Here is a 21082-nt window from a genome sequence, read left to right on the forward strand (position 1 = left end):
TAATTTGTTGTTTCTAAAGCAAAAAAAGTTCCTTATCAACATTTATAAAGTATACACATGGTGTGGAAGAAAGTGATGAGATTATTATTATTAGTGTTGTTCTTTGTAACATGTATAAAAATTACATTCATGCGCCTTATTATTGAAAACTTCTTGACTTAATCCCAAAAACCTATAGCTAGAGAAAAACTGGCACTCACTTCTTGATTTAACACTTCACTCATCTTTTCATTTTCAACAAATTTAAAAGCATCAAATTTGCTCATCTTATTCTAGTTCTATGTCTCTACAGCATCTTTGTATTTTATCTCATTATGCTAATTCTATAAAAATATCCCATAATTGTGAGTTGTCTCTTTAAATGATTACCTTAATAGCTTGAATACCTGTTCTTTCTTTTATACTTACCTACCTCTTCGGCCAACTTTTTCACACAAAAGAAACTATCAAATTATTTATCAAAAAGTTCTACAATAATTTCTAGATTCTGTTGCAAGAGATAGTAGAGAACTCGAAATGCATCAAAAGTAGAAGGTTACATATACTTTGGAGTTATAGTGTCTGTTCATAAAATAATAAAATAAAAACAAGTAGCCAACATATAACAGCACAGTATGCAGTCTTTGTACTTTAAATAATCAATGGCCCGTATCTTGAATTTATGTGAAAAACTTTGTACACGGCAAACCAGATAAAACAAATAAAAGAAAATATAATAATATTAATATTAGCAGCTACAAGAACATTCTGTAATCCTTATGATCATTCATTTGATCATGAAATTACTTCATATAGCATTTCAATTCTTTACTTAGTTCACATTGTGGCATATTATTGCACAAGTTGGCATCAAATCCTACAAAACACTTGGCCAATACAATAACAAACTAAGGACACAGTGCTAAGCAAGAATGCTTAAAATCTATGATTTCCTGTGTCTCCCTCTCACTAATTAAAAGAAACTAAGGATGCAGAAAAACAAGAAAAAAACAGTTTCAGATGATGTTGTTTTCACTTTTAATTTCAGAACTTCAAGTAACCAAACAGTTCGACATTCCTATAGTTGTAGTATAAAGCTTGGGTCCTTTCTTCTGATGAAAATATTTTATTAGTTACCTCCTTCCCCACCCACAAGCCACAAATTGAAGCCATGCATTAGAAAAATTTACCATTTTCGATGTTGTACTAACCAAGAAACTTCTCTGCCATGTTCATCTGGAAACTGAATTACTTAAGAGTCCTCATTTCGAACAAATTTTACAAATTTAGACTTTATCTCTGCTGGAATTCGAACTGGATGATAGTTTTTGTCAAGCCACACCGCTATGGCCCTGGCTTCCAAAATAGGCTGCCATCAATTCAACCAAATATCAACAGAAGTTCCCAAGAATGCAGGGAAAGAATAAGCTGTAAGTGACTGAGTTATTATACCTCTTGGTTTGGGAGCTTAAAAATGAAGTGATCAAAGTACATGCGAGCAGCTGAAGAGCCAGAAACCCTAACCTTTACAACAAATTTGTCTCCACTCTGATTGAATGTTCTAAAAATGAGAACAAATATCGGCAAATAGAACTATCTTATACAAAACACCAAAATATGTGTACTACCTGTGTCAGGAAGTTATTTACATAATGTTGTAACAAGCAAGAATGACCAACAAAAATGGAGAGGCTTACTCTTAGTGGTGCAAGGAATTTGAGTGACAATTCCGACAATGCCAATGAATCACCACCACGAGCCACAGCATCACAATTAATCCCAATGCTTTCCAAGAATTCATGACGACCTTGTGAAGATATTGATTGACAGGCAACCAGTTAAGGTGTGAAAATAGAAAGTATGTCTCTAAATTGCAACAAAATGTACAAGGATAATTTAAAAAATATGCAGACCATTGAACTCAATACGATTATTCTATATCCTGTCAAGTGTTAAACCTCTTATTACCACAATTAAGCATTCTCAACTCTCAACTCTCAAGTATACCAAGGGGAAACATTTTCAAGCATACACTACGTACAGAAAATATTAGACGTACAACTCCTAGTCAAACAAAAGAAATTACAGTTTGAAGAACCATTTGACTGCATGTAAATTTCAGAAGAGAAGTTTTGATGTGACTTTGGAAAAACCATGATATTCTTGCAAGTGTAAAGGCTTCAGAAAGGGGTGAGTTCTTGTGAGTAAAGCATTGTTTATGTACACATTACTCATAGTCCCAAACTATAAAGAGCCTTGCATGTAAATAAACTCCTTTGAATCAAGTTCCACCGGTTATTCTTACCGATTTATGAATTAAATGCTTGGGTTGAAAGGTTAGTTACCAAAAGTCTAAGTTTCACCAAAATGCGCAAATACAATTGATTGGTCCAGTAAGTTTCTACTTTCAATTGAGTACATAACAATATAACATCACTACATAGTATATGTGTTCTTCATTCAATGCATGTATATATCATTTCAGTCTATACACAAAAGCAGACATTCATTCACAAGTCTTAACCTTCTAAATACAACAAGTTCTTAAAATTACCTACTTCCCAAAACAAAGTTGTCCTCAATATACCATGTCCAAGTCAAACTTCTGTGTTCATTTGGATTGTTAAAACTCCAAAACTAATATATGTTTTCATACACTGTTACATGAAATATACATATAAGTTGAGAAGTTTTGAACATCCAAAAAAAATTCTCAAAAGAAAACATTTATGCAACAGAAACAATTCAGACTACTGAAAATTCACATGTATAAGCTCATGAGGCATCGGTCTCACCATGTTGACAATAGCTTGCATAAACTGCATTGTTGACCACACCATACTGATCCAACTCATAGTCACGAACTTTTAACTCAACATCAAAGAACCCACTCATTCTGCAATATGACAAAGAAACCTCAATTTCATATCCCCAACTTTAACATCCATGTATTTGTGACCCATGAATTGGAACAAAAGAATCCCATTTTCAAATTCCCAAATATATATTAATAAAGATTTATTTTCCATACATTTTAAAGGTAACCTTTTTAAATTGGTTTTTAACTATGCAAAGTAACAATTTATATATGTTGATACATTCATCACTCATGTATATTCTTTTTCATTTGGGAACTAATGATGATTAGAGATGAGCCTCGACACATCACTAAGGTTGTTTGTCGTGTGAGGTGGAGGTAATGGGTTCACATCCTGTAAGAGTCATGTTGTGTACATCTACCTACCCAGATCCGTGGTGCACTCGGCCACCTTTTTAAAAAATCAATGATTAATTGGATGACGCACCAACAATATTAAAAAAAAAACACTGCATAAGTGCATAGACTTTTTACTCTATAATTATATACTGCATATTTTCATGCCCATACAAAATATCTCAAAAACTATCTCAAACAATAATAATTTATCCCAAATAATACTAATAATAATAAAAACATTAAAAAGTGATGTTTAGAGGAAATTGAAAGTACCCTTTGCCCCCTTTGAAATCAAGGAGTGGTGCAGAGGCGCTTGCATTCACCGTAACAACTGATCGGATTGCCGGCGGAATGAACGGCCGGCGGGGAAACATAAAAGAGGGAGAAGGGCGAGTGAGTTGAAACGACGTAGTATTAAGGAATAATGGAGAAGACAAGGTTTTGTGGTTGGAGCAAGGGAATGAAAAAGAGTGCAACATTTTTTAGAGCAAAGGATTGAGGAAGTGGGCGTTACAACTCATGCAACTACTTTTATGTTGTTTTCCTCATTTTTCAATTCCTCCACTACATTTGTTCGCTGCCACAACAAGGGGTTAGTGTACTGTTCAAATCAAGTGGGAGTTATCTGATTGGATGAGGTGAGAATGATGTATAAATATATTATTGTGTAAAAAAACATAACTATGTGTAATTAACAATCATGTATTTATATTACAATAACATTTTCTCATTTTTTTAGTGTAATAAAGTAAATATTATAGTAATACTTATTTTATTTTTTTAAAATCTAGCTTCCTATGTTAATTCGAGAATTTTCGTTATTCAAAATGGTTTCATCTCTCATTCAATAAATTGCATTTTATATATTTTTATATTCAAATTTTATTTATATTAAATAGTATAATATAAATATTAATATTAAATAATTAAATAGTTCATTAGACTTAATTAGTATTTTAGATGATCTAAAATATTTTCTATCAAGCTAAATTAGGTTTTAAAAAAATCTTATTATGACCTAATTATAAATAAAAACTAAATTTAACTAATAAGCCTTGTTAGCATCTTCCACCCCTGTTCCTCTCTCCCTTGTAAAAAAAATTCAAAAACAATTTCCCTATTTAATGTTAGTTTTAGATTCTTTAATTAAGATAAATTGAGATTGATACAATAGGGGAAAAACAATTTTACTAAAAACAAAAAAAAAACAATGATATCTTTTGTTTGGGTAAAAAAAAACTCAAGACACTGGTCATTAGGAACCAATAAGATGTTGCTCTACTAGTATAATACATCGGTGGATCCCAAAAGTCGAGGGTTCAATTCTTGATAGTGACGCTTGCTGGGAGGGTAGCTACGAATTCCGAAAGATTAGTTCTTTACCCAAAAAAGTGAGGGGATACACTTGGTAGTACAAAAAAGAGTAAGAGAGATATTTAGTATCATAAATTTATAAGCAATCAAATATGACATTTTTTTAAAAGAGAATAAAGTATCTCATACCATGAGATAACTTATCTCCTTGAATTTATTGATTATTTGACACATATCTTACTTTTTCTTTTATAATATATTTTAAAATGAAAACTTTTATAGAGATATAAAATAAGACACATGTCATACAATCAATAGATGTAAGAAGATAAATTATTTCTTTGTATAAAGAGATAATTTATTCTCTTTTTAAAATTGTGCATTCATCTACACTTTCTAATCATTTGATTAATGATATTATCTATTTAATATATTAAAAGAAAGATATTTTTGCTATAAAAAATTAATATATATAAAATTTTATGACAAGCCCGATAAAAATAAAAATTAAAACCTATATTGAGAAGAGAAAAAAAATGTATGCCCTACGGTGTATAAGTTTATATATTGTTGTTACATTATTTACCATTCATATATAATCATCATTCACTTAAGAAAAGTAATTCAAATAAATGATAGATGTTATTTTTATAGAAAATGATTAAATATGACAAATGTCATGATTTTAGTGATAATAAAAGATAACCTATCTACTTATGCTAGGAGATATTTTATTCTCTACTCAATATATCAAACTTTTACACCGTAACTATATAGATTTTTTTCTCTATAAAGAATGTTATTGACAATTAATTTCTACATGGTATTTAGTAAGTAAGCACTTTGAGAATAACATACCTTTTCCATAGAGCTCAACCCAGGATGTAGTATCAGTGATTTCAAATTTATATACAACTTCATTCTCATTACTTATTTATGACTATCTATAATGCTTAGATTATGTACGTAATTCCTTTTGGATCCTGTTTGATTTTTCCCTTTGAAGTGCCTTTATTTAAGTTGTTAGTATATACTAGGACGTTGGTCCACCACAACTTGATAAGATAGCATACAATGTACCACATATCTGTATTCGTAGTAAAGAGAACTACATATTATGTTTCTATGATTGAACTTGTTCTTTGTTATTAAAGTAGTGTGACAAGCATGTGACAGAAGGTTATGGTACACAGTACTGTCATTTGGGCTTTGTCCAGTCACCTATGTTTTTTCTCTAGCTCATGGGATGTCTGGATGTGGCTTGTCTATGCCCAGTATTTAGCCGAAGCTTGATAGTTTAGTCTAGCCATTATATGACTTGGACTTGGATGGAACATACTCAACTATATATGGTGACCTTTGTTGGCATTTAATTAGAATTTTTACACAATTTTCAATTTCTGGGACCTAGATGATCATCACTGACAATGAACAAATTGGACCTTTCATTTTCACTAGTTATAAAACTTAAATATAGTCAATGTCATTTTAATGTGCATAATGAAGACATCATACTAAATATTGCCATGTTTATGATGCAGCCAAAATGTTCATATTGATCGAGGATGATGCACCAGAATGATGCATTAGGAATGTTGGTCCTGACTGAGGTTGATGCATCAGGAATATCTAACCGAGGTTGATGTATCAGGAATATTGGCCCTGACCGAGGATGCTGCATCAGGCTTGGCGCATCAGCAAGGTGACTTGGTGCACCAAGGTGCATCAGGCTTGGCGCATCTGCAGCAAGACGACTTGGTGCACCAAGGTGGATCAGGATGGCGCATCAGCTGGGCCAGAGATTGGCGCACCAAGATGCATCAGTCATGGTGCATGGCGCATCAGATATGGTGCTTGACGCATCAGCAAAATCATATTGGCGCACCAAGGACTTCTCCTCTCCTTGGGCAGCCACATGTTTTCTTCTAGAAGAATGGATTATAGTAGAGCACTATATTTTGACATGTGCTTATTAACAAATCTGTTATTTTAGTTAAATTAGTTTTAGATTCCTTTTGACATTTTATTCAGTTGCTTTTGTTACAAGCAATGTGCCAACACTTGTATAAATTCGTCTTTTCTCTCATAAATAAAATAATGAAATTTTCATACTTCTCCAATCTTATATACATTACTTTTCCAATATGGTATCAGAACTCTCATATTGAGAGCTCTGCTGCAATTCATTCTTCAATTACCTTGATTTTCTTGTTTCAAAATTTTGCCATAAACAAATGGCCATGGAAAGCATAAAATCTGCTGAGATGCATACAGAAGCAGATCTATCATTGATTCCTACAAGTCCTTACTACCTTCACCCAGTAGAAGGTCCAGGGGTCATCTTAGTTTCACATCCTCTAGACAGGAACAACTATGATTCATGGTATAGATCTATGAGAAGAGCACTAAAATCCAAAAAGAAATTCAGATTCATCAATGGCTCGATAAGCATGTCAAATCAGAATGGTCCTAACTATGATGCTTGGGATAGATGCAACAATATGGTAATTTCTTGGATCACTAGATCCCTTTCTCCTCACATTTCAAAACGCATAGTTTATATTGACAATGCGCAAGAATTGTGGGAGGACCTTAAAGAAAGGTTCTCCAAAGGAGACTATTTTACAACATCTGATGTTCTTCAAGAGATTCATTCTCTAAATCAAGGTGACAAAAATACTTCTGATTTCTTTAATAATGTTAAAACACTTTGGGAAGAGCTTGAATCCTTGAGATCTCTTCCCACATGTATATGCAATAATAAGTGCACATGTGATTTTTTAAGAACGTTTAAGAAACATAGGGAAACAAAACATGTCATTTGCTTCTTGAAGGGCCTTAATGACCAATATAACACTGTGAGATCCCAAATATTACTCATGGAACCTCTTCCTACAATCAACAAAGTATTTGGCTTGTCGTCCAACAAGAAAGGCAACTTGAAGGATCTATTTTGAGCAGAGAGAGCAAGACTACAATCAACACCATCAATTCCAAACCAAATTGGAAGATGCAGCCAACCAAGACCATAAACAGAGGCATCCCTGAATCTACCTATAGAAGATCAACAAACTCTGGAGGGACAAATAATTCAAATAGAACATATGGTGGAACCAACAATAATAAGGTATGCACCTTCTGTGGAAGTGAAAGACATATTGTGGATAGTTGCTACTTCAAACATGGATTTCCATCCAACTTCAAATTTAACCCAAGACAAGGTAGTGGTTTTGTTAACAACTTGACAACACAAGAAACTCAGCATTGTGATACGAAAACAGAAGGCACATCCACTACTAACCATGATGAAGGAGTGAAGCTAAACTTTGATCGAGAGCATGCCATAAATCAGATAGGAACTGAGTCTATTGACAACATTGATCACTCTATATCAGGTATATCATTTGATAACAATTCTTGGTTACTTGACACATAGGCAACTAATCATGTAACCAACAAATTATCCAACTGCACTCACTATCAAGCAATTAAACCAATAATTGTTAGACTACCCAATAATCTCACAACAATTGCTAAATACTTAGGAAGTGTTACACTATCTAAACCCTTTCTTTACATAATGTGTTTCACATGCCCTGTTTCAAATACAACTTAATTTCTATTCATAGATTTGCATGTTCCTTTCAATGTAAACTAATTTTTGACAAGACTTCTTGTTTCATTCAGGATATGACTTCCTTGAAGATGATTGGACTTGCTGAAGTTTTTAACAATCTTTACATTCTTACTAGAAATATTAGGCCTGCAAATATTGATTTACATGTTGTTAATAGCATACTTGATCGCAATATACCTTGCTTTGATCTATGGCATTTCAGATTAGGCCACCCCTCCCCTGCTATACTTTCACATATGTACTTATGACTCTTGTATTACTTTTGACTCTGCTAAGATTTGTGACTTTTGTCATTTGGCAAAACAATCTAGATTGCCCTTTCTTGAAGGAAGTTTTAAAACTAACCATGCCTTTGAACTTGTCCATATGGACATATGGGGACCTTTGAGTGTTCCATCTATCTATGGGCACAAATATTTTTTGACCATTGTAGACGATTTTACTAGGCACACATGGCTATTCTTGATGAGCTCTAAGGCTGAAACTAGAAACCTTATTGACAACTTTGTTAAATTTGTTGCTGTTCAGTATGATAAAAAAATAAAGATCATTAGGACTGATAGTGGTATAGAGTTTCTCATGCCTAGTTTCTATAATACTCATGGCATACTTCATCAAACATCTTGTGTAGAAACTCCACAACAGAATTCTTTTGTGGAAAGAAAGCATAGACATATCTTAAATATTGCTAGATCTTTACTTTTCCACTCTTACCTTCCTAATTTTTTTTGGAGCTATGATGTTTACCATGTTGTTTTTCTTATTAATAGATTGCGTACTCATGTTCTCAAAATGCAATGTCCTTTAGAAATTGTACTTGGGCAAAAACCCAACTTTCTTGACCTCAAAGTTTTTGGTAGCCTATGTTATGTCTCCACTCTTGTTCATAACAGCTCCAAGCTAGATCATAGAGCTAGGAAATTTATCTTTCTTGGTTTTAAAAGAGGCACTAAGGGATTCATCCTTATGGATCTTGGCACAAGAGAGACTTAAATCTCTAGAAATGTTGTGTTCTATGAACACATCTTCCCTTATAAGCAGGCTTCCCAATCCAGTGACATTTTTCAACAGCCTAACAATGAGCCATCATCCATCTTACAATATGAAGATATATCACCATGCATCCAAACAACCAATGAACCTACCAACTCAACCAACACTAAGCTTATTGATCACATTAACATTAAGCGTACTGAACCACCTATAAGAAGATATCAGAGAACTACTCATAAACCAACCTATCTTAGAGATTTTCATTGCAATATCTTGACCACTTCACCTACTCCCCTTGCACCAACCATTAAGCATCCTTTAGAGGCTGTCTTATATTATAAGATTGTCTCCCACTGCTTATCGATCACCAATCACACTGAACCTACAACCAGGCCATCAAATCTCATGCACGGATTCAAGCCATGACAGATGAACTTACAACCCTCCAACAAAACAATACATAGACCCTTATCACTTTACCACCCAACAAAAGACCCATTGGATGCAAATGGGTCTACAAACTCAAATATCACTCTGATGGGACTATAGAAAGGTATAAAGTAAGACTAGTTACCAAGGGTTACACCCAAACAAAAGGATTGGATTATTTTGATACTTTTGCACCTGTTGTCAAACTCACAACAGTCAGATTACTTCTTGCTCTTGCTTCTTGTAACGTTTGGATCCTTCATCAATTAGATGTGAATAATGACTTCTTACATGGTGACTTACATGAGGATGTCTACATGGCCTTACCACAAGGAGTTACTTGCTGAACTCCTAACCAGGTTGACAAACTTAACAAATCATTGTATGACTTAAAATAAGCTAGTAGACAATGGTTTGCCAAATTGTCTTCCTTTCTTTTTACTTTGGACTATCAACAATCTCATCATGATCATTCATTGTTTACTAAGAACCACAATTCAAAATTTAGTTTGTTACTTATATACGTTGATGATCTTATTTTGGTTGGAAATGATATCAATGAAATTATATTTGTTAAACATCATCTTGACACCAAATTTAAAATAAAGGACCTTGGAATCCTCAAGTACTTCCTTGGTCTTGAAGTAGCTTATTCCAAACAAGGAATTTTTGTGTGCCAGAGGAAGTATGCTCTAGATCTCCTCTCTGACACTAAGTTCTTGCATTCAAAGTCAATGCCTACACCTATGATCAAACATCCTCATTTACATCAACGAGACAGTGCACCCTTTCATGATGCAGAACTTCACAGACAACTTGTTGGTAGATTGCTTTATCTTACTAACACTAGACAAAATCTTAGTTTTGCCATACAACAACTAAGCCAATTTATGGCAGCCCCCATCATTAATCATCATAAAGCAATGACTAGAGTACTAAGGTATATCAAAGGTACACCTGGTCAAGGTTTGTTCTATCCTTCTTCCTCTCCATTGCAAATTAAGGGTTATAGTGATTCTGATTGGGCTACATGCCCTGATACTAGAAAATCCATTTCTGGATATTGTATGTTTCTTGGAGACTCATTTATTTCTTGGAAATCAAAGAAATAGAACATTGTTTCAAGGTCTTCTTTTGAGGCTGAGTATCGTGCCTTGGCTGTTGCATCTTATGAGGGGCAATGACTCACCTATCTTATGAATGATCTTGCCATTTCTTTTAAGAAACCTGCTATTCTTTTTGGTGACAATAACTCTGCAAGATTCATTGCTGCTAACTCTGTTTTTCATGAAAAAACCAAACACATTGAAATAGATTGCCATGTGGTTCGTGAGAGGCTTCAAAATAACTTGTTTCAATTATTACCTATCACCATAACTGCTCAAGCAGCTGATATACTTACAAAGGCATTAGAACTTGTCTTGTTTCATACTATACTTCCCAAGCTATGAGTTATTAACATATACCCTCCAACTAGAAGGGGGGGGGGGGGGTAATGAAGATATCATACTAAATATTGCCATAGTTATGATGTAGCCAAAATGTTCATATTGACCGAGGATGTTGCACCAGAATGATGCATCAGGAATGTTGGTCCTGACCGAGGTTGATGCATAAGGAATATTGGCCCTGACCGAGGATGCTGCATCAGGCTTGGCGCATCAACAAGGTGACTTGGTGCACCAAGGTGCATCAGGCTTGGCGCATCAGCAGCAAGGCGACTTGGCGCACTAAGGTGGATCAGGAATGGTGCATCAGCTGGGCTAGAGATTGGTGCACCAAGATGCATCAGTCATGGCGCATCAGACATGGTGTATAGCGCATCAGCAAAATCAGATTGGCGCACCAAGGACTTCTCCTCTCCTTGGGTAGCCACATGTTTTCTTTTGGAAGTTAGTAGATCACTTTATTTTGACATGTGCTTATTAACAAATCTGTTATTTTAGTTAAGTTAGTTTTAGATTCCTTTTGGCATTTTATTCGATTGCTTCTGTTACAAGCAACATGCCAACACTTGTATAAATTCGTCTTTTCTCTCATAAATAAAATAATGAAATATTTTCATACTTCTCCAATCTCATATACATTACTTTTCCAATAGTGCAAGCAAGGGATTCATGGATGATTCTTTTTCAGGAAGTTGGACTCTTATATGTGCCTGCTTTCTATACCCTTAACTCTTATGTGGACAGAAGTTCATTAAATTTTATGTCAGATAAAGTAGTAACTGTCATACCACCAGATTTTTGCCAAACAAGTAGTATCTTTTGGATGTGCTTGCCAATAATTTGCCCACTTTTCTTTACCACCAATCAATGAATTAGAAAGTACTTCCATAGTTATCAAATTTTCTCTGTAACTTTGTGCATTGCATACCAAATTGGTACATCCAATTCGTGGTAATGAAATACTTCAAATAATAATATAAAAAGGGATAAATCATGTATCCAAATGATTTGTGTACCTATACTACGTATTCGTTAATAAAGTAATTCATGACTTCGAGATATTAATTATGGAGTACTAAATTAAATGAAAATAATCATGAAGAATTATTGGGTAATCTGCCAGCCTTCTATAATGATTTCTTCATTTATTTGTAATGCATATGCATGGTTTCATTTTTCCATTTAGCTAAGTAGTTTATATGTATCAAAGGAAGCATATATGGATTTCACATGATATGAAGGCAAACATGAACAAAGACTTGTCAATAAAGTGGCCATGCTGGGTTGAAATAGCAGAACCCACCATAAACTTCTCCTGCTGTTGTTTCCATCTCTTGGATTTCATGTCTACTAGCACTTCTCTGCAAGACACAATCTACTTTTTTATGAAAATGTTGATGGACCTGAAGTTTATATGAACCATAGTACCATACTATGAAAATGATGGGATCTTTCTACTTTTGTAGTACCTGCTGCATGGTTTTTGTGGCATCCATATCGGAAGTGTTGAAATCGAAAGATATGCTTGCTGCAGAAAGCTTCATGGATAGAAACTAAGAAGAGAAAATTTTGATGTGTTTAGTATTCTTAAAGACCGTAATATCTATGTATTGTCACTGTAAACATTTATACAGTCAGTATATCATCCACTATTTATTTGCATTCCTTTTTTGAAAAATCAATAATGATTAAACATGAACGGTGAATGATATAGTAACAGTATATAAAACTCATATTATCAGTGCATAAGGGTGGAAACAGGCCAGGCCAGGCCAGGCTTTGCCTTAAACAGGCCCAGCCTATATAGCACATAGGAGCCTGGGCCTGGCCTGTTAGCCTGTTTAAAAAAAAATTCAAAGCCTAGGCCTAGCCTGTTTAAAAACCTGGCCTGGCCTGTTAGCCTGTTTAAAGGCCTATTATACTATATTCTCATGAAATAGACTACCATGTCTACATTTTAATGGGCTTATAGGCTTATTTTTAGTTAGGCCCATCTAATTCTAATAATTAAATTATATTTTTATATACATTTTTATATTAATATTACACATATATAATAATATTGCTTATATTAAAATAGTATAATTTCAACATTCTTATATAATATAGCTAAATAGGCCGGCCTATTAGGCTTTATAGGCCTTTTAGGTGGCCTAAAGCCTGGCCTGTTAAGCTAAATAGGCTTTTTAGAAAGCCTGAGCCTGGCCTGTTCGTGAAAAAAGCCTGGCCTGGCCTAGTCTGTTATAGGCCAGGTAATAGGCCCCTGATAGGCGGCCTGGCCTGTTTCCACCCTTATCAGTGCATATATTTTTTCCTCTATTGATAAAAATAAGAAGTCATGATTAGGACCATAACTTAACCTCAATTTGCTGCTGTAGTGAATGAACATATTCTATTATCACATCTAACATAACTGCCATTCCCATTGCCTGAAAATTCATAAGAATTGCTATGATTTATGACCACAAAGTACACATAAACTAAAAGAAATATGTCCTGGTAGAAAGGATAATTCATAGTTCTGCTAAACCTTATAGCACCCTGGAACCAAGTCCTGCAAATATCTCAGTTTCTCATTGATTTTCTCTCTTCTCACCTGTTACCAATCAAAACATAACTTTAAAGGGTTGTCTAAAATAGATTTTGTTGCACAATCCAACATGAACAAAAATAAAATAAAGAAAAAGGGCTAAATTTACCCTTTCTGATAAACTGTGGCTATCAGTTGCTTGGCCTCTTTTTGCTCTGACATGAATGGCTTTGTTATTGTTTCTCTTCCTTTTGTTTCCAACTAGATTCTGAAAAATGTAAAAAATATGAAGAAAAAACTCTACTTTTGTTGTCTCTTATTCCTTCACACCAAATTTTAAAGTCCATATTTCTATAAGGTTCAAAAGCAAAAATGAGTTGCTTGAGTAAACTGTGAACACCTTTCTAAAGTCTATACCTTATTCTTTTCAGCACAAGCATTTGTAGTATATGGAGGAGAAGCATTCCCTAAGCTTTTTGATACAACCATAGTCTGTATTTCTTCATGATCATATCTGAAGTTTGATGAATGAATCAGTGGCACAGGATTTGGTTGATTTTCAGGCTGAATAAAGGTCTGCACAGTGTGGAGCTTAGGCTGTTGATTCAAAAAATTGTCACTTGAGAAAGGCATGATAAGTTCTTGATTGATTGGTCAAAGTGTAATTATCCACCCTCATGCATCATGAGTTTGATTTCAAATATGTGAAAGAAAATAAATGATCATTCTGTTTATAACACCTCCCATTTCTTGTATTATATATTGTTTTTCTTGATGAATAATTTTTTTTAACGAACTGATCTCGGGTTTGTAATTGTTCCTCATAATAAGTGTTACTGTTTGTAAACGAACTTTTGACCTAGTATTATACTTAAGAATCTAGTATCAACAATGCGTTGGTTCAGTGGTATACGGATTCCGCTAGATCCTCAAAAAGACCAAAAGGTAAAGGGTTCGACTCCTGGGAGCGACTCTTGTTGGAAGAGACAGCCACACACCCCGAAAGAGATTAGTTTTTTATACATAAGGTGATGAGATACTCTTGGTATTGGATATTCCAAGTGTGAATGAAGAAGTTTCACATTGTGCGAAATGAATGAGTTAATAACACATAAATGGATGAATCCACACCTAATGCCATAAAGTTTTGGGTCAAGACATGGTGTAAAACCCACTTTTATGTTTTTTTGACTTTTATGTTTCTTTCATATGTCTTGATCAATAATACTAGCCATACAGATTAATTTGAAAATATAAATTCTAGAAACTAAAATAATCTAATTCAAATACCAATAATATTAGTTTATTTATTCAATATATCTGTGAGCCAGCATCTACAAAAGAACCCAAAAAATCTGAGTCAGATGCATGGAATACAGTTATGGATTGAAGTATCTACACCTAGCATTATTGTACATATACATGACAGTATCATAAAATGTCATATCATTCTTTTTTAAATTAAAAAAAAAGTAATAATAGCATAAAGGAAGTAATGGGACATAATAGTATTGTATGAGTTTCACTATTTGAACCTTATAATTTAACATTTTTCCCAACTCCACTTTCTTCAAATTTCAAAGAAAAATCATATATGTTACGTTTGGTGTTCAAAAATTGTTGTACGAGAATTATTGATCTATTGTATATTTGTGAGTGGACCAACAAGAACATGACATAAGATGACTGGGATGCAAATACATTGAATGCCTTGTCTTTTGACAAATAGATTTCTTAGAAATTGTATTCCTAATTATTTTTAGAATGTCATTACTAATTACATGGTTAGCTCTGAAAAGTTGATAATCTGTTATCTGAGACTGTTTAGATTGTTCACCATAAATATGCAGAAATCAATCCCTTCATAGTCTTGAAAGAAATTGTAATCAATCTTATTGATGTTCTACATTTTCGAGGATTATAGAAGTAAGAGGAGATTATAAGAGTAATTTTAATCTCTAATCTAGTAACTAAAATGATTAGTACCACATCTTTTAAAGATTGACTAAAAAAAAGTGACGCACACTAGCCTCTCATATAGTAAAGTCTAAAAAGATAAATATATGCTAAAAAAAACTATTTCAACTAATTGAAAATATAACCTTTGAGTTATAGATCAAGCAACCTTATAGTTACCTCAAAACTCATCCTACTTTTAAGGCCATTTACTTAGAAAAGAAAATAAGATTGGAAGCTTAATTTGAAATAAGAGGATATATATTGGTTTAATGAGACTACAATGTATTTGGCCCCACACGTTTTTCTTTGGTGCATCATAATGTTAAATTTGATGTACCAAAATATAATTGAAATAGAGGTTTGCCATTTTTTCCCCAAGTAACTCATTAGAGCCTAACAATGGGAGGATAAAAGAGAAAAGGGAAGTGAAAGAGTGCATTACCGGATTTGGATTTAAACTCATGAACTCCAATTATGGAACAAAATATTCATAAATATGTCTCACAATTTAACCAACTAATCTAATTGAAGAGAGCGATATTTGCCCATCTTTAGCGTGCCATAATTGTTGGAGTGAGGTAATTTGGTATACTCATCTTCTCCCATCACCATCATTGTCCCAAATATCAGTACATGTAGATAAGTATAGTACAAGTGGGTTGTCTTGTAATTTGTTAAGTTTGGTATATTGTTATGTTGACTTATACATGCACTGGAAATTTCTCAAAATTATTCTTTTCATTATTGTCTCATAATTCTTCAAGTTGAAAAAAAAAATTATGAGGATGGTGACATATGATTAATGGCAACAGCACTTGTTTAACTAGCAACAAAGAATGTAACAAGGAATAATAGTATCAGTGAGAATTATGGATTGTGTCACAGTGATAGACTGAGCGATACCATGCATATAAACAAGGTTTTTTAGTGGGTATCCAGGGTAGTTAAAGATTTCAATAGAAATTGGAAATAGTATATTATCAATATTAAAATTAATATACTATTTAATTTTCTCAATGAAAATTTGCTTTTATTGGAACTAACGTATTGAAAGGTACTCTCATACCTATCAACCCGCTTTCCACATATACATATAATGTAAACAGATGAACTAATCAACCTCATGAACCATGTCCCATTCTTCAACTTAGGTAAAATACAAAAATAATATTGTGCATGAAAAATCATAAATATATTTGGGGTTATGAACCAATGTTATTAAAACCGGACCGGTCATCAAACCGGTGAGGGTACTGGTTTAGTGGTTCAAACAATGGTTCAGTAATTAAACCGCATGAGATTAAACCGGTTAAATGTGTAAACCTGTAACAAAAATTATCTAATATGTAGATACTCAAATTTATAATTCATATTTATAGTCAAAGTAAGAATTCTCATAAACAAATAACTTTAATAAATCCAAAGTCTAAATTACAAATACAAATAATAATCCACAAGTACTTGTCTTACTTAACAAACTCGAAACATATGACGCAAGTTCATAACTCAGTCTACAAAACATATTATATATTTAAAACTTTAACATCAATGAGTCAAAGTTGTTTCATATTGAGGTTCCATTTCTTCACCATTTAAGTCCAAAGCTTGACTAACGTTGTCTTCAAATTGAGGTTTCTAATTGAGGTTCATGTGAATGAAGAAAAGGGGTTTCTAATTCTATGTGGTATGTGCCTATGTGGGGTTCTTTAAACTTACATGTATGAACCGGCCGGTTCAATCAAATTCCGGCCGGCTCACCGGTTTTGACACGGTTCACCAGTTTTTCTCCGGTTTACACCAGTTTTGATGCTTAGCTGGCACAACACTTATTTCGTACCGGTTATGGGACCGGTTGGCCGGTTCTCCAGTCGAACCGGCCGGTCCGAACCAGTTTTAATAACATTGGTATGAACTAATCAACCTCTTGGAATGTGTAATAAACTTTAACTCAATTACATAAAAAAGATGAATAAATGTCTGAATAAGATGACCACTTATATCTTTCACTTCAGCATGCAAAACTTCATCAACCTCTTCAAAAAAAAATTTAAACCTGAAATATTTGACCGCTGTTTTCTTAGAATAGATACTTCAAGTTAAGAAAAAGTTAGAAATATAAATTTATTAGTAACATTTCATGTTTAACATATTCCTTTATAAAAAGTTTTGCCAATAACTCACTTTGATAAAAGAATATCATCCTCCAATGTTAAAATTTAATATCAATATTTTTACATCTTTATATTCTACATCCACCGATCAAAAACTTTTCCATTGAAAAATTCAATGATTATAAAGCAAGTGCAAGAAAATACATGGATAAATAGAAATGTGGGAATGTAATAATTTTTTTGACAAAATCAATAACCACAATAAAACACTACATAAAGTGCACCATGACCATCAAATTATCTATACTTGTATACTATATACTTACTAATAGAGAAAGGGAAAACATATAATAATTACTCATGAAGTAATTTATGTTTGTCTATTTTACCATTTATAAAACTAACTAACTATATCATTTAACACTATTAAGTCGTAAGCCATACATACTTATTTTTACACTCCTATATTAATTAATATATTGAATATTGGGGTATAAATATAGATAGTGGTGTAAAAATTGAACTCCTTGATCTAACCCATCAATGTGAATGTGGGTTGGTGAAGATTCTATTAGAACCGGTTAATAAAAAGGCAATCAACTTATTAGACTTGAGCTTTTCAAGTGTCCCCCAAGAAAATTAGTATTTTCTTTGTTATACCACCTGGTTACAACACTAAAGGGGGTGTTAATGCATTACTCATCTCGATTGAAACAAACATTCTGTTCTTATTGAGGAAGTAGTATTCCACCAACTCTACTTCCTAGTTCAAAAACACATCTTCACAATTGTAAACAGACGCGAATTTGAAGAAGAGGAGTGTTGCAGAGAAAACTAAAGAAAGAAGTGAAAGAGAGAGCAATAGAAAAGAACTTTGTGTTTCACTGTTTTTATTTTATTGAATTGTAAAATTGAGAATTACAATCAGAACCTAGCCTTTACATATAGTTTACAATAGGAATGAACCTAGCCCTATTTGTGGTACACATTAGTTCTAACTAATTCAGTTAAAAGGCAAGGAACATTCTAACAACTAACTATTAATTATCCTCAAGTATTATTCTCTAATATTCCCCCTTGAAACTTATGGTGGGATTGTACATCATCAAAGTCAAAAACTCTAAGTTTGTCTCTTAGAAAACTAAATCTTAAGGAAAATAAAGGCTTGGTTAGAATATTTGTAGTCTGAAAGTTTGTTGGGATATGCTTGACATACAAAGACTTGGATTGAACCTTGTCACAAACAAAGAATAAGTCCAACTCAATATGTTTGGTTCTTTGGTGTAGCACATGATTATGAGCAAGGGCTACGGTGCTCAAATTATCACACAATATGATAGGGGCAGTGTGACTAAACTGAAGTTCTTGAAGAAGAGATTGCACCTATTAAAATCTTGAGATATGAGAACAAGACTCCTATATTCAGCCTCTGTGCTTGATCTAGAAATAGTGGTTTGTTTCTTTTACCACCAAGTGATTAAATTGTTCCCTATAAAGAGGCAAGCACCTGATGTAGACTTCATGTCATCACAATCAGAGGCCTAGCTGCATCACAGAAACCAGTGAGAGGAAGAGGAGATTTAGGAGAAACAGGTTGAAGCAGTATGCCATGAGTTTGAATACCAATCAAGTATCAGAGAATTATTTTCATAGATGACCAATGTTCTTCTAAAGGTGGGGATGAAAACTGACAAACCATATTGATAGAATAAGCAATATCTAGTCTTGTGACTGTGGCATATTGAAGAGCAATAACTATGGACCTATATAGTGTTCGATGCTCGAAGTAATTAGAACTTTCTTTTATCAGTTTGGTTGTGTGAGCCATAGGAGAAGAGATGGACTTGGAAGTGCTCATATTAGCTTTTTCAAGCAAGTTCTTGACATACTTGGATTGAGAAAGAAACAAAGCTCCATGAGGAAGTGTTTTAACCTCTATACCAAGAAAATAATCAAGTGTACCTAACTGCTTGAGAGCAAAGGTAGTGCTGAGTTGGCTAATAATTTTTTTCACCTTGACTAAGGATGACCCTATAACAATGATGTCATCAACATAAACTAGTATGAAGCCTAAAAAGAGAGTTATCACACCTACTGTTAGAAAACCCAAAACCAACCAAAGTATGTTTGAGCTTATCAAACCACTGTCTTGGTGGTTGTTTGAGGCCATCGATGGCCTTATGCAGTTTGCAAACCAACCGTTTATCAGGGTGTTGAAAACCAAGTGGTTGTTGCATGTAGTCTTCTTCAATTAGATCTACATTCAAGAAGACATTGTTGACATCTAGTTGTTCAATAGGTCATCTATAGGTCAAAGCCAAAGTCAACAAAATCTTTATGGTAATAGGTTTTACAACATGCGAAAAGGTTTCAGAATAATCAACTCCAAAATTCTGATGAAACCTCTTTGCCACCAATCTAGCTTTGTACTTATTTACTAAGCCATTTGGATTTTGTTTAACTCTAAACACCCATTTGCAAGCAATGGCTCGTTTCCATTCAGGAAGAGTTGTGAGAGACCAAGTACCCAACGGCATCAAAGCATTATATTCTACAGTCATGGCTTCTTTCCATACAAGAATGGTTAAGGCAATCTTGGCACTGGACGGCTCTGTAAAAGTGAGAAGTACTATAGGAATCTTTGGTTTGAAAATACCTGACTTGGACCTAGTTTGCATAGGATGCACAAAGACTAAATCAGGAACAAATTTAGGATTAGAGCCATGTTGTGGAGACCCAACAATAGTGGAACTAGAGGGCAAGGTTACTGGATTAGAAGAAGGGAGAGGAGAGGGACTGGATGACACTGTAATAGGAGACATATACTCAGTAGAACCAATAGTGATAGTAGGAGAGACATGAGAAGAAGAAGAAGAAGAAGAAACAAGAGAGTCAATATAAGGCATAGTGTGAGATGAACTATCAATCACTGGAAAAACAAATGTGGAGGGACTAGGAGAAGAAGGAGAAGGCAAGATAGTATCAATGGTGGACGAAGATAAGGATGAATAAGGAAATGTATATTCATTGAAAAGAACATCCTTAAAGATGATAACTTTGCCCTCTTTAGTTAGACATTTATACCATTTGTGAGAGGTTGAATAACCAAGAAAAGTACATTTAGAATACCTTAATTTCAACTTATGCTTATTGTAATGTCGAAGATGAGAAAAACACGAACATTCAAACAATTTAAGTGAAGTGTCAGGATCCTTGCCAAATAGAAGTGAATGAGGTGGTTTTTTAGACCACATAGGAGAGGGAAGTCGATTGATAAGATATACAGCAGTAAGAAATGCATGATCCCAAAAGGACATAGGGAGACAAGCATGAGCAAGAAGAGTAAGTCTTGTTTCAACTATGTGCCTATGTTTTTTCTCTACTGTGCCATTTTGGTGGTGAGTGTGAGGATATGTGACTCTATGAACTACTCCCATGGATTGAAGGTAGGGACCAAAAGACCAA

The 21082-nt window shown here is 33.7% G+C and overlaps 4 protein-coding genes and 1 long non-coding RNA gene across 6 annotated transcripts; 2 read left to right on the forward strand and 3 right to left on the reverse strand.

Annotated features, from left to right (window-relative positions):
* Positions 518-3769, reverse strand: LOC109337592 (acyl-acyl carrier protein thioesterase ATL3, chloroplastic-like). Of its 2 annotated transcripts, XR_002106472.1 has the most exons (6): positions 3470-3769; positions 2775-2875; positions 1677-1786; positions 1432-1527; positions 879-1348; positions 518-652 (listed from the first exon to the last, which is right to left on the reverse strand). XR_002106472.1 is itself a non-coding variant. In XM_019574604.1 (5 exons), exons 1-5 carry the CDS (start codon positions 3673-3675, stop codon positions 1232-1234), a joined length of 630 nt encoding a protein of 209 aa, XP_019430149.1. In that variant the 5' UTR covers positions 3676-3769; the 3' UTR covers positions 749-1231. The 2 variants fall into 2 exon arrangements, 1 of the variants encoding a protein (XP_019430149.1); XM_019574604.1 differs by lacking the exon at positions 518-652 and having other exon boundaries at positions 749-1348.
* Positions 1722-2662, forward strand: LOC109337604. The gene is made up of 2 exons (XR_002106475.1): positions 1722-1816; positions 2337-2662. It is a non-coding gene; the product is annotated as an uncharacterized LOC109337604 (long non-coding RNA).
* Positions 6745-7467, forward strand: LOC109327830. Its single transcript, XM_019561004.1, has one exon. The coding sequence runs from the start codon at positions 6745-6747 to the stop codon at positions 7465-7467; it is 723 nt and encodes a 240-aa protein (XP_019416549.1).
* Positions 12143-14286, reverse strand: LOC109329185 (transcription factor bHLH75-like). The gene is made up of 6 exons (XM_019562861.1): positions 13965-14286; positions 13717-13815; positions 13548-13613; positions 13378-13446; positions 12487-12570; positions 12143-12378 (listed from the first exon to the last, which is right to left on the reverse strand). Exons 1-6 carry the CDS (start codon positions 14178-14180, stop codon positions 12280-12282), a joined length of 633 nt encoding a protein of 210 aa, XP_019418406.1. The 5' UTR covers positions 14181-14286; the 3' UTR covers positions 12143-12279.
* On the reverse strand, positions 19251-19787 carry LOC109327840 (uncharacterized mitochondrial protein AtMg00810-like). The gene has a single exon (XM_019561015.1). The coding sequence runs from the start codon at positions 19785-19787 to the stop codon at positions 19251-19253; it is 537 nt and encodes a 178-aa protein (XP_019416560.1).

The sequence above is a fragment of the Lupinus angustifolius genome, chromosome LG02 (genome assembly GCF_001865875.1).
Source record: "Lupinus angustifolius cultivar Tanjil chromosome LG02, LupAngTanjil_v1.0, whole genome shotgun sequence".
Lineage (NCBI taxonomy): Eukaryota > Viridiplantae > Streptophyta > Magnoliopsida > Fabales > Fabaceae > Lupinus > Lupinus angustifolius.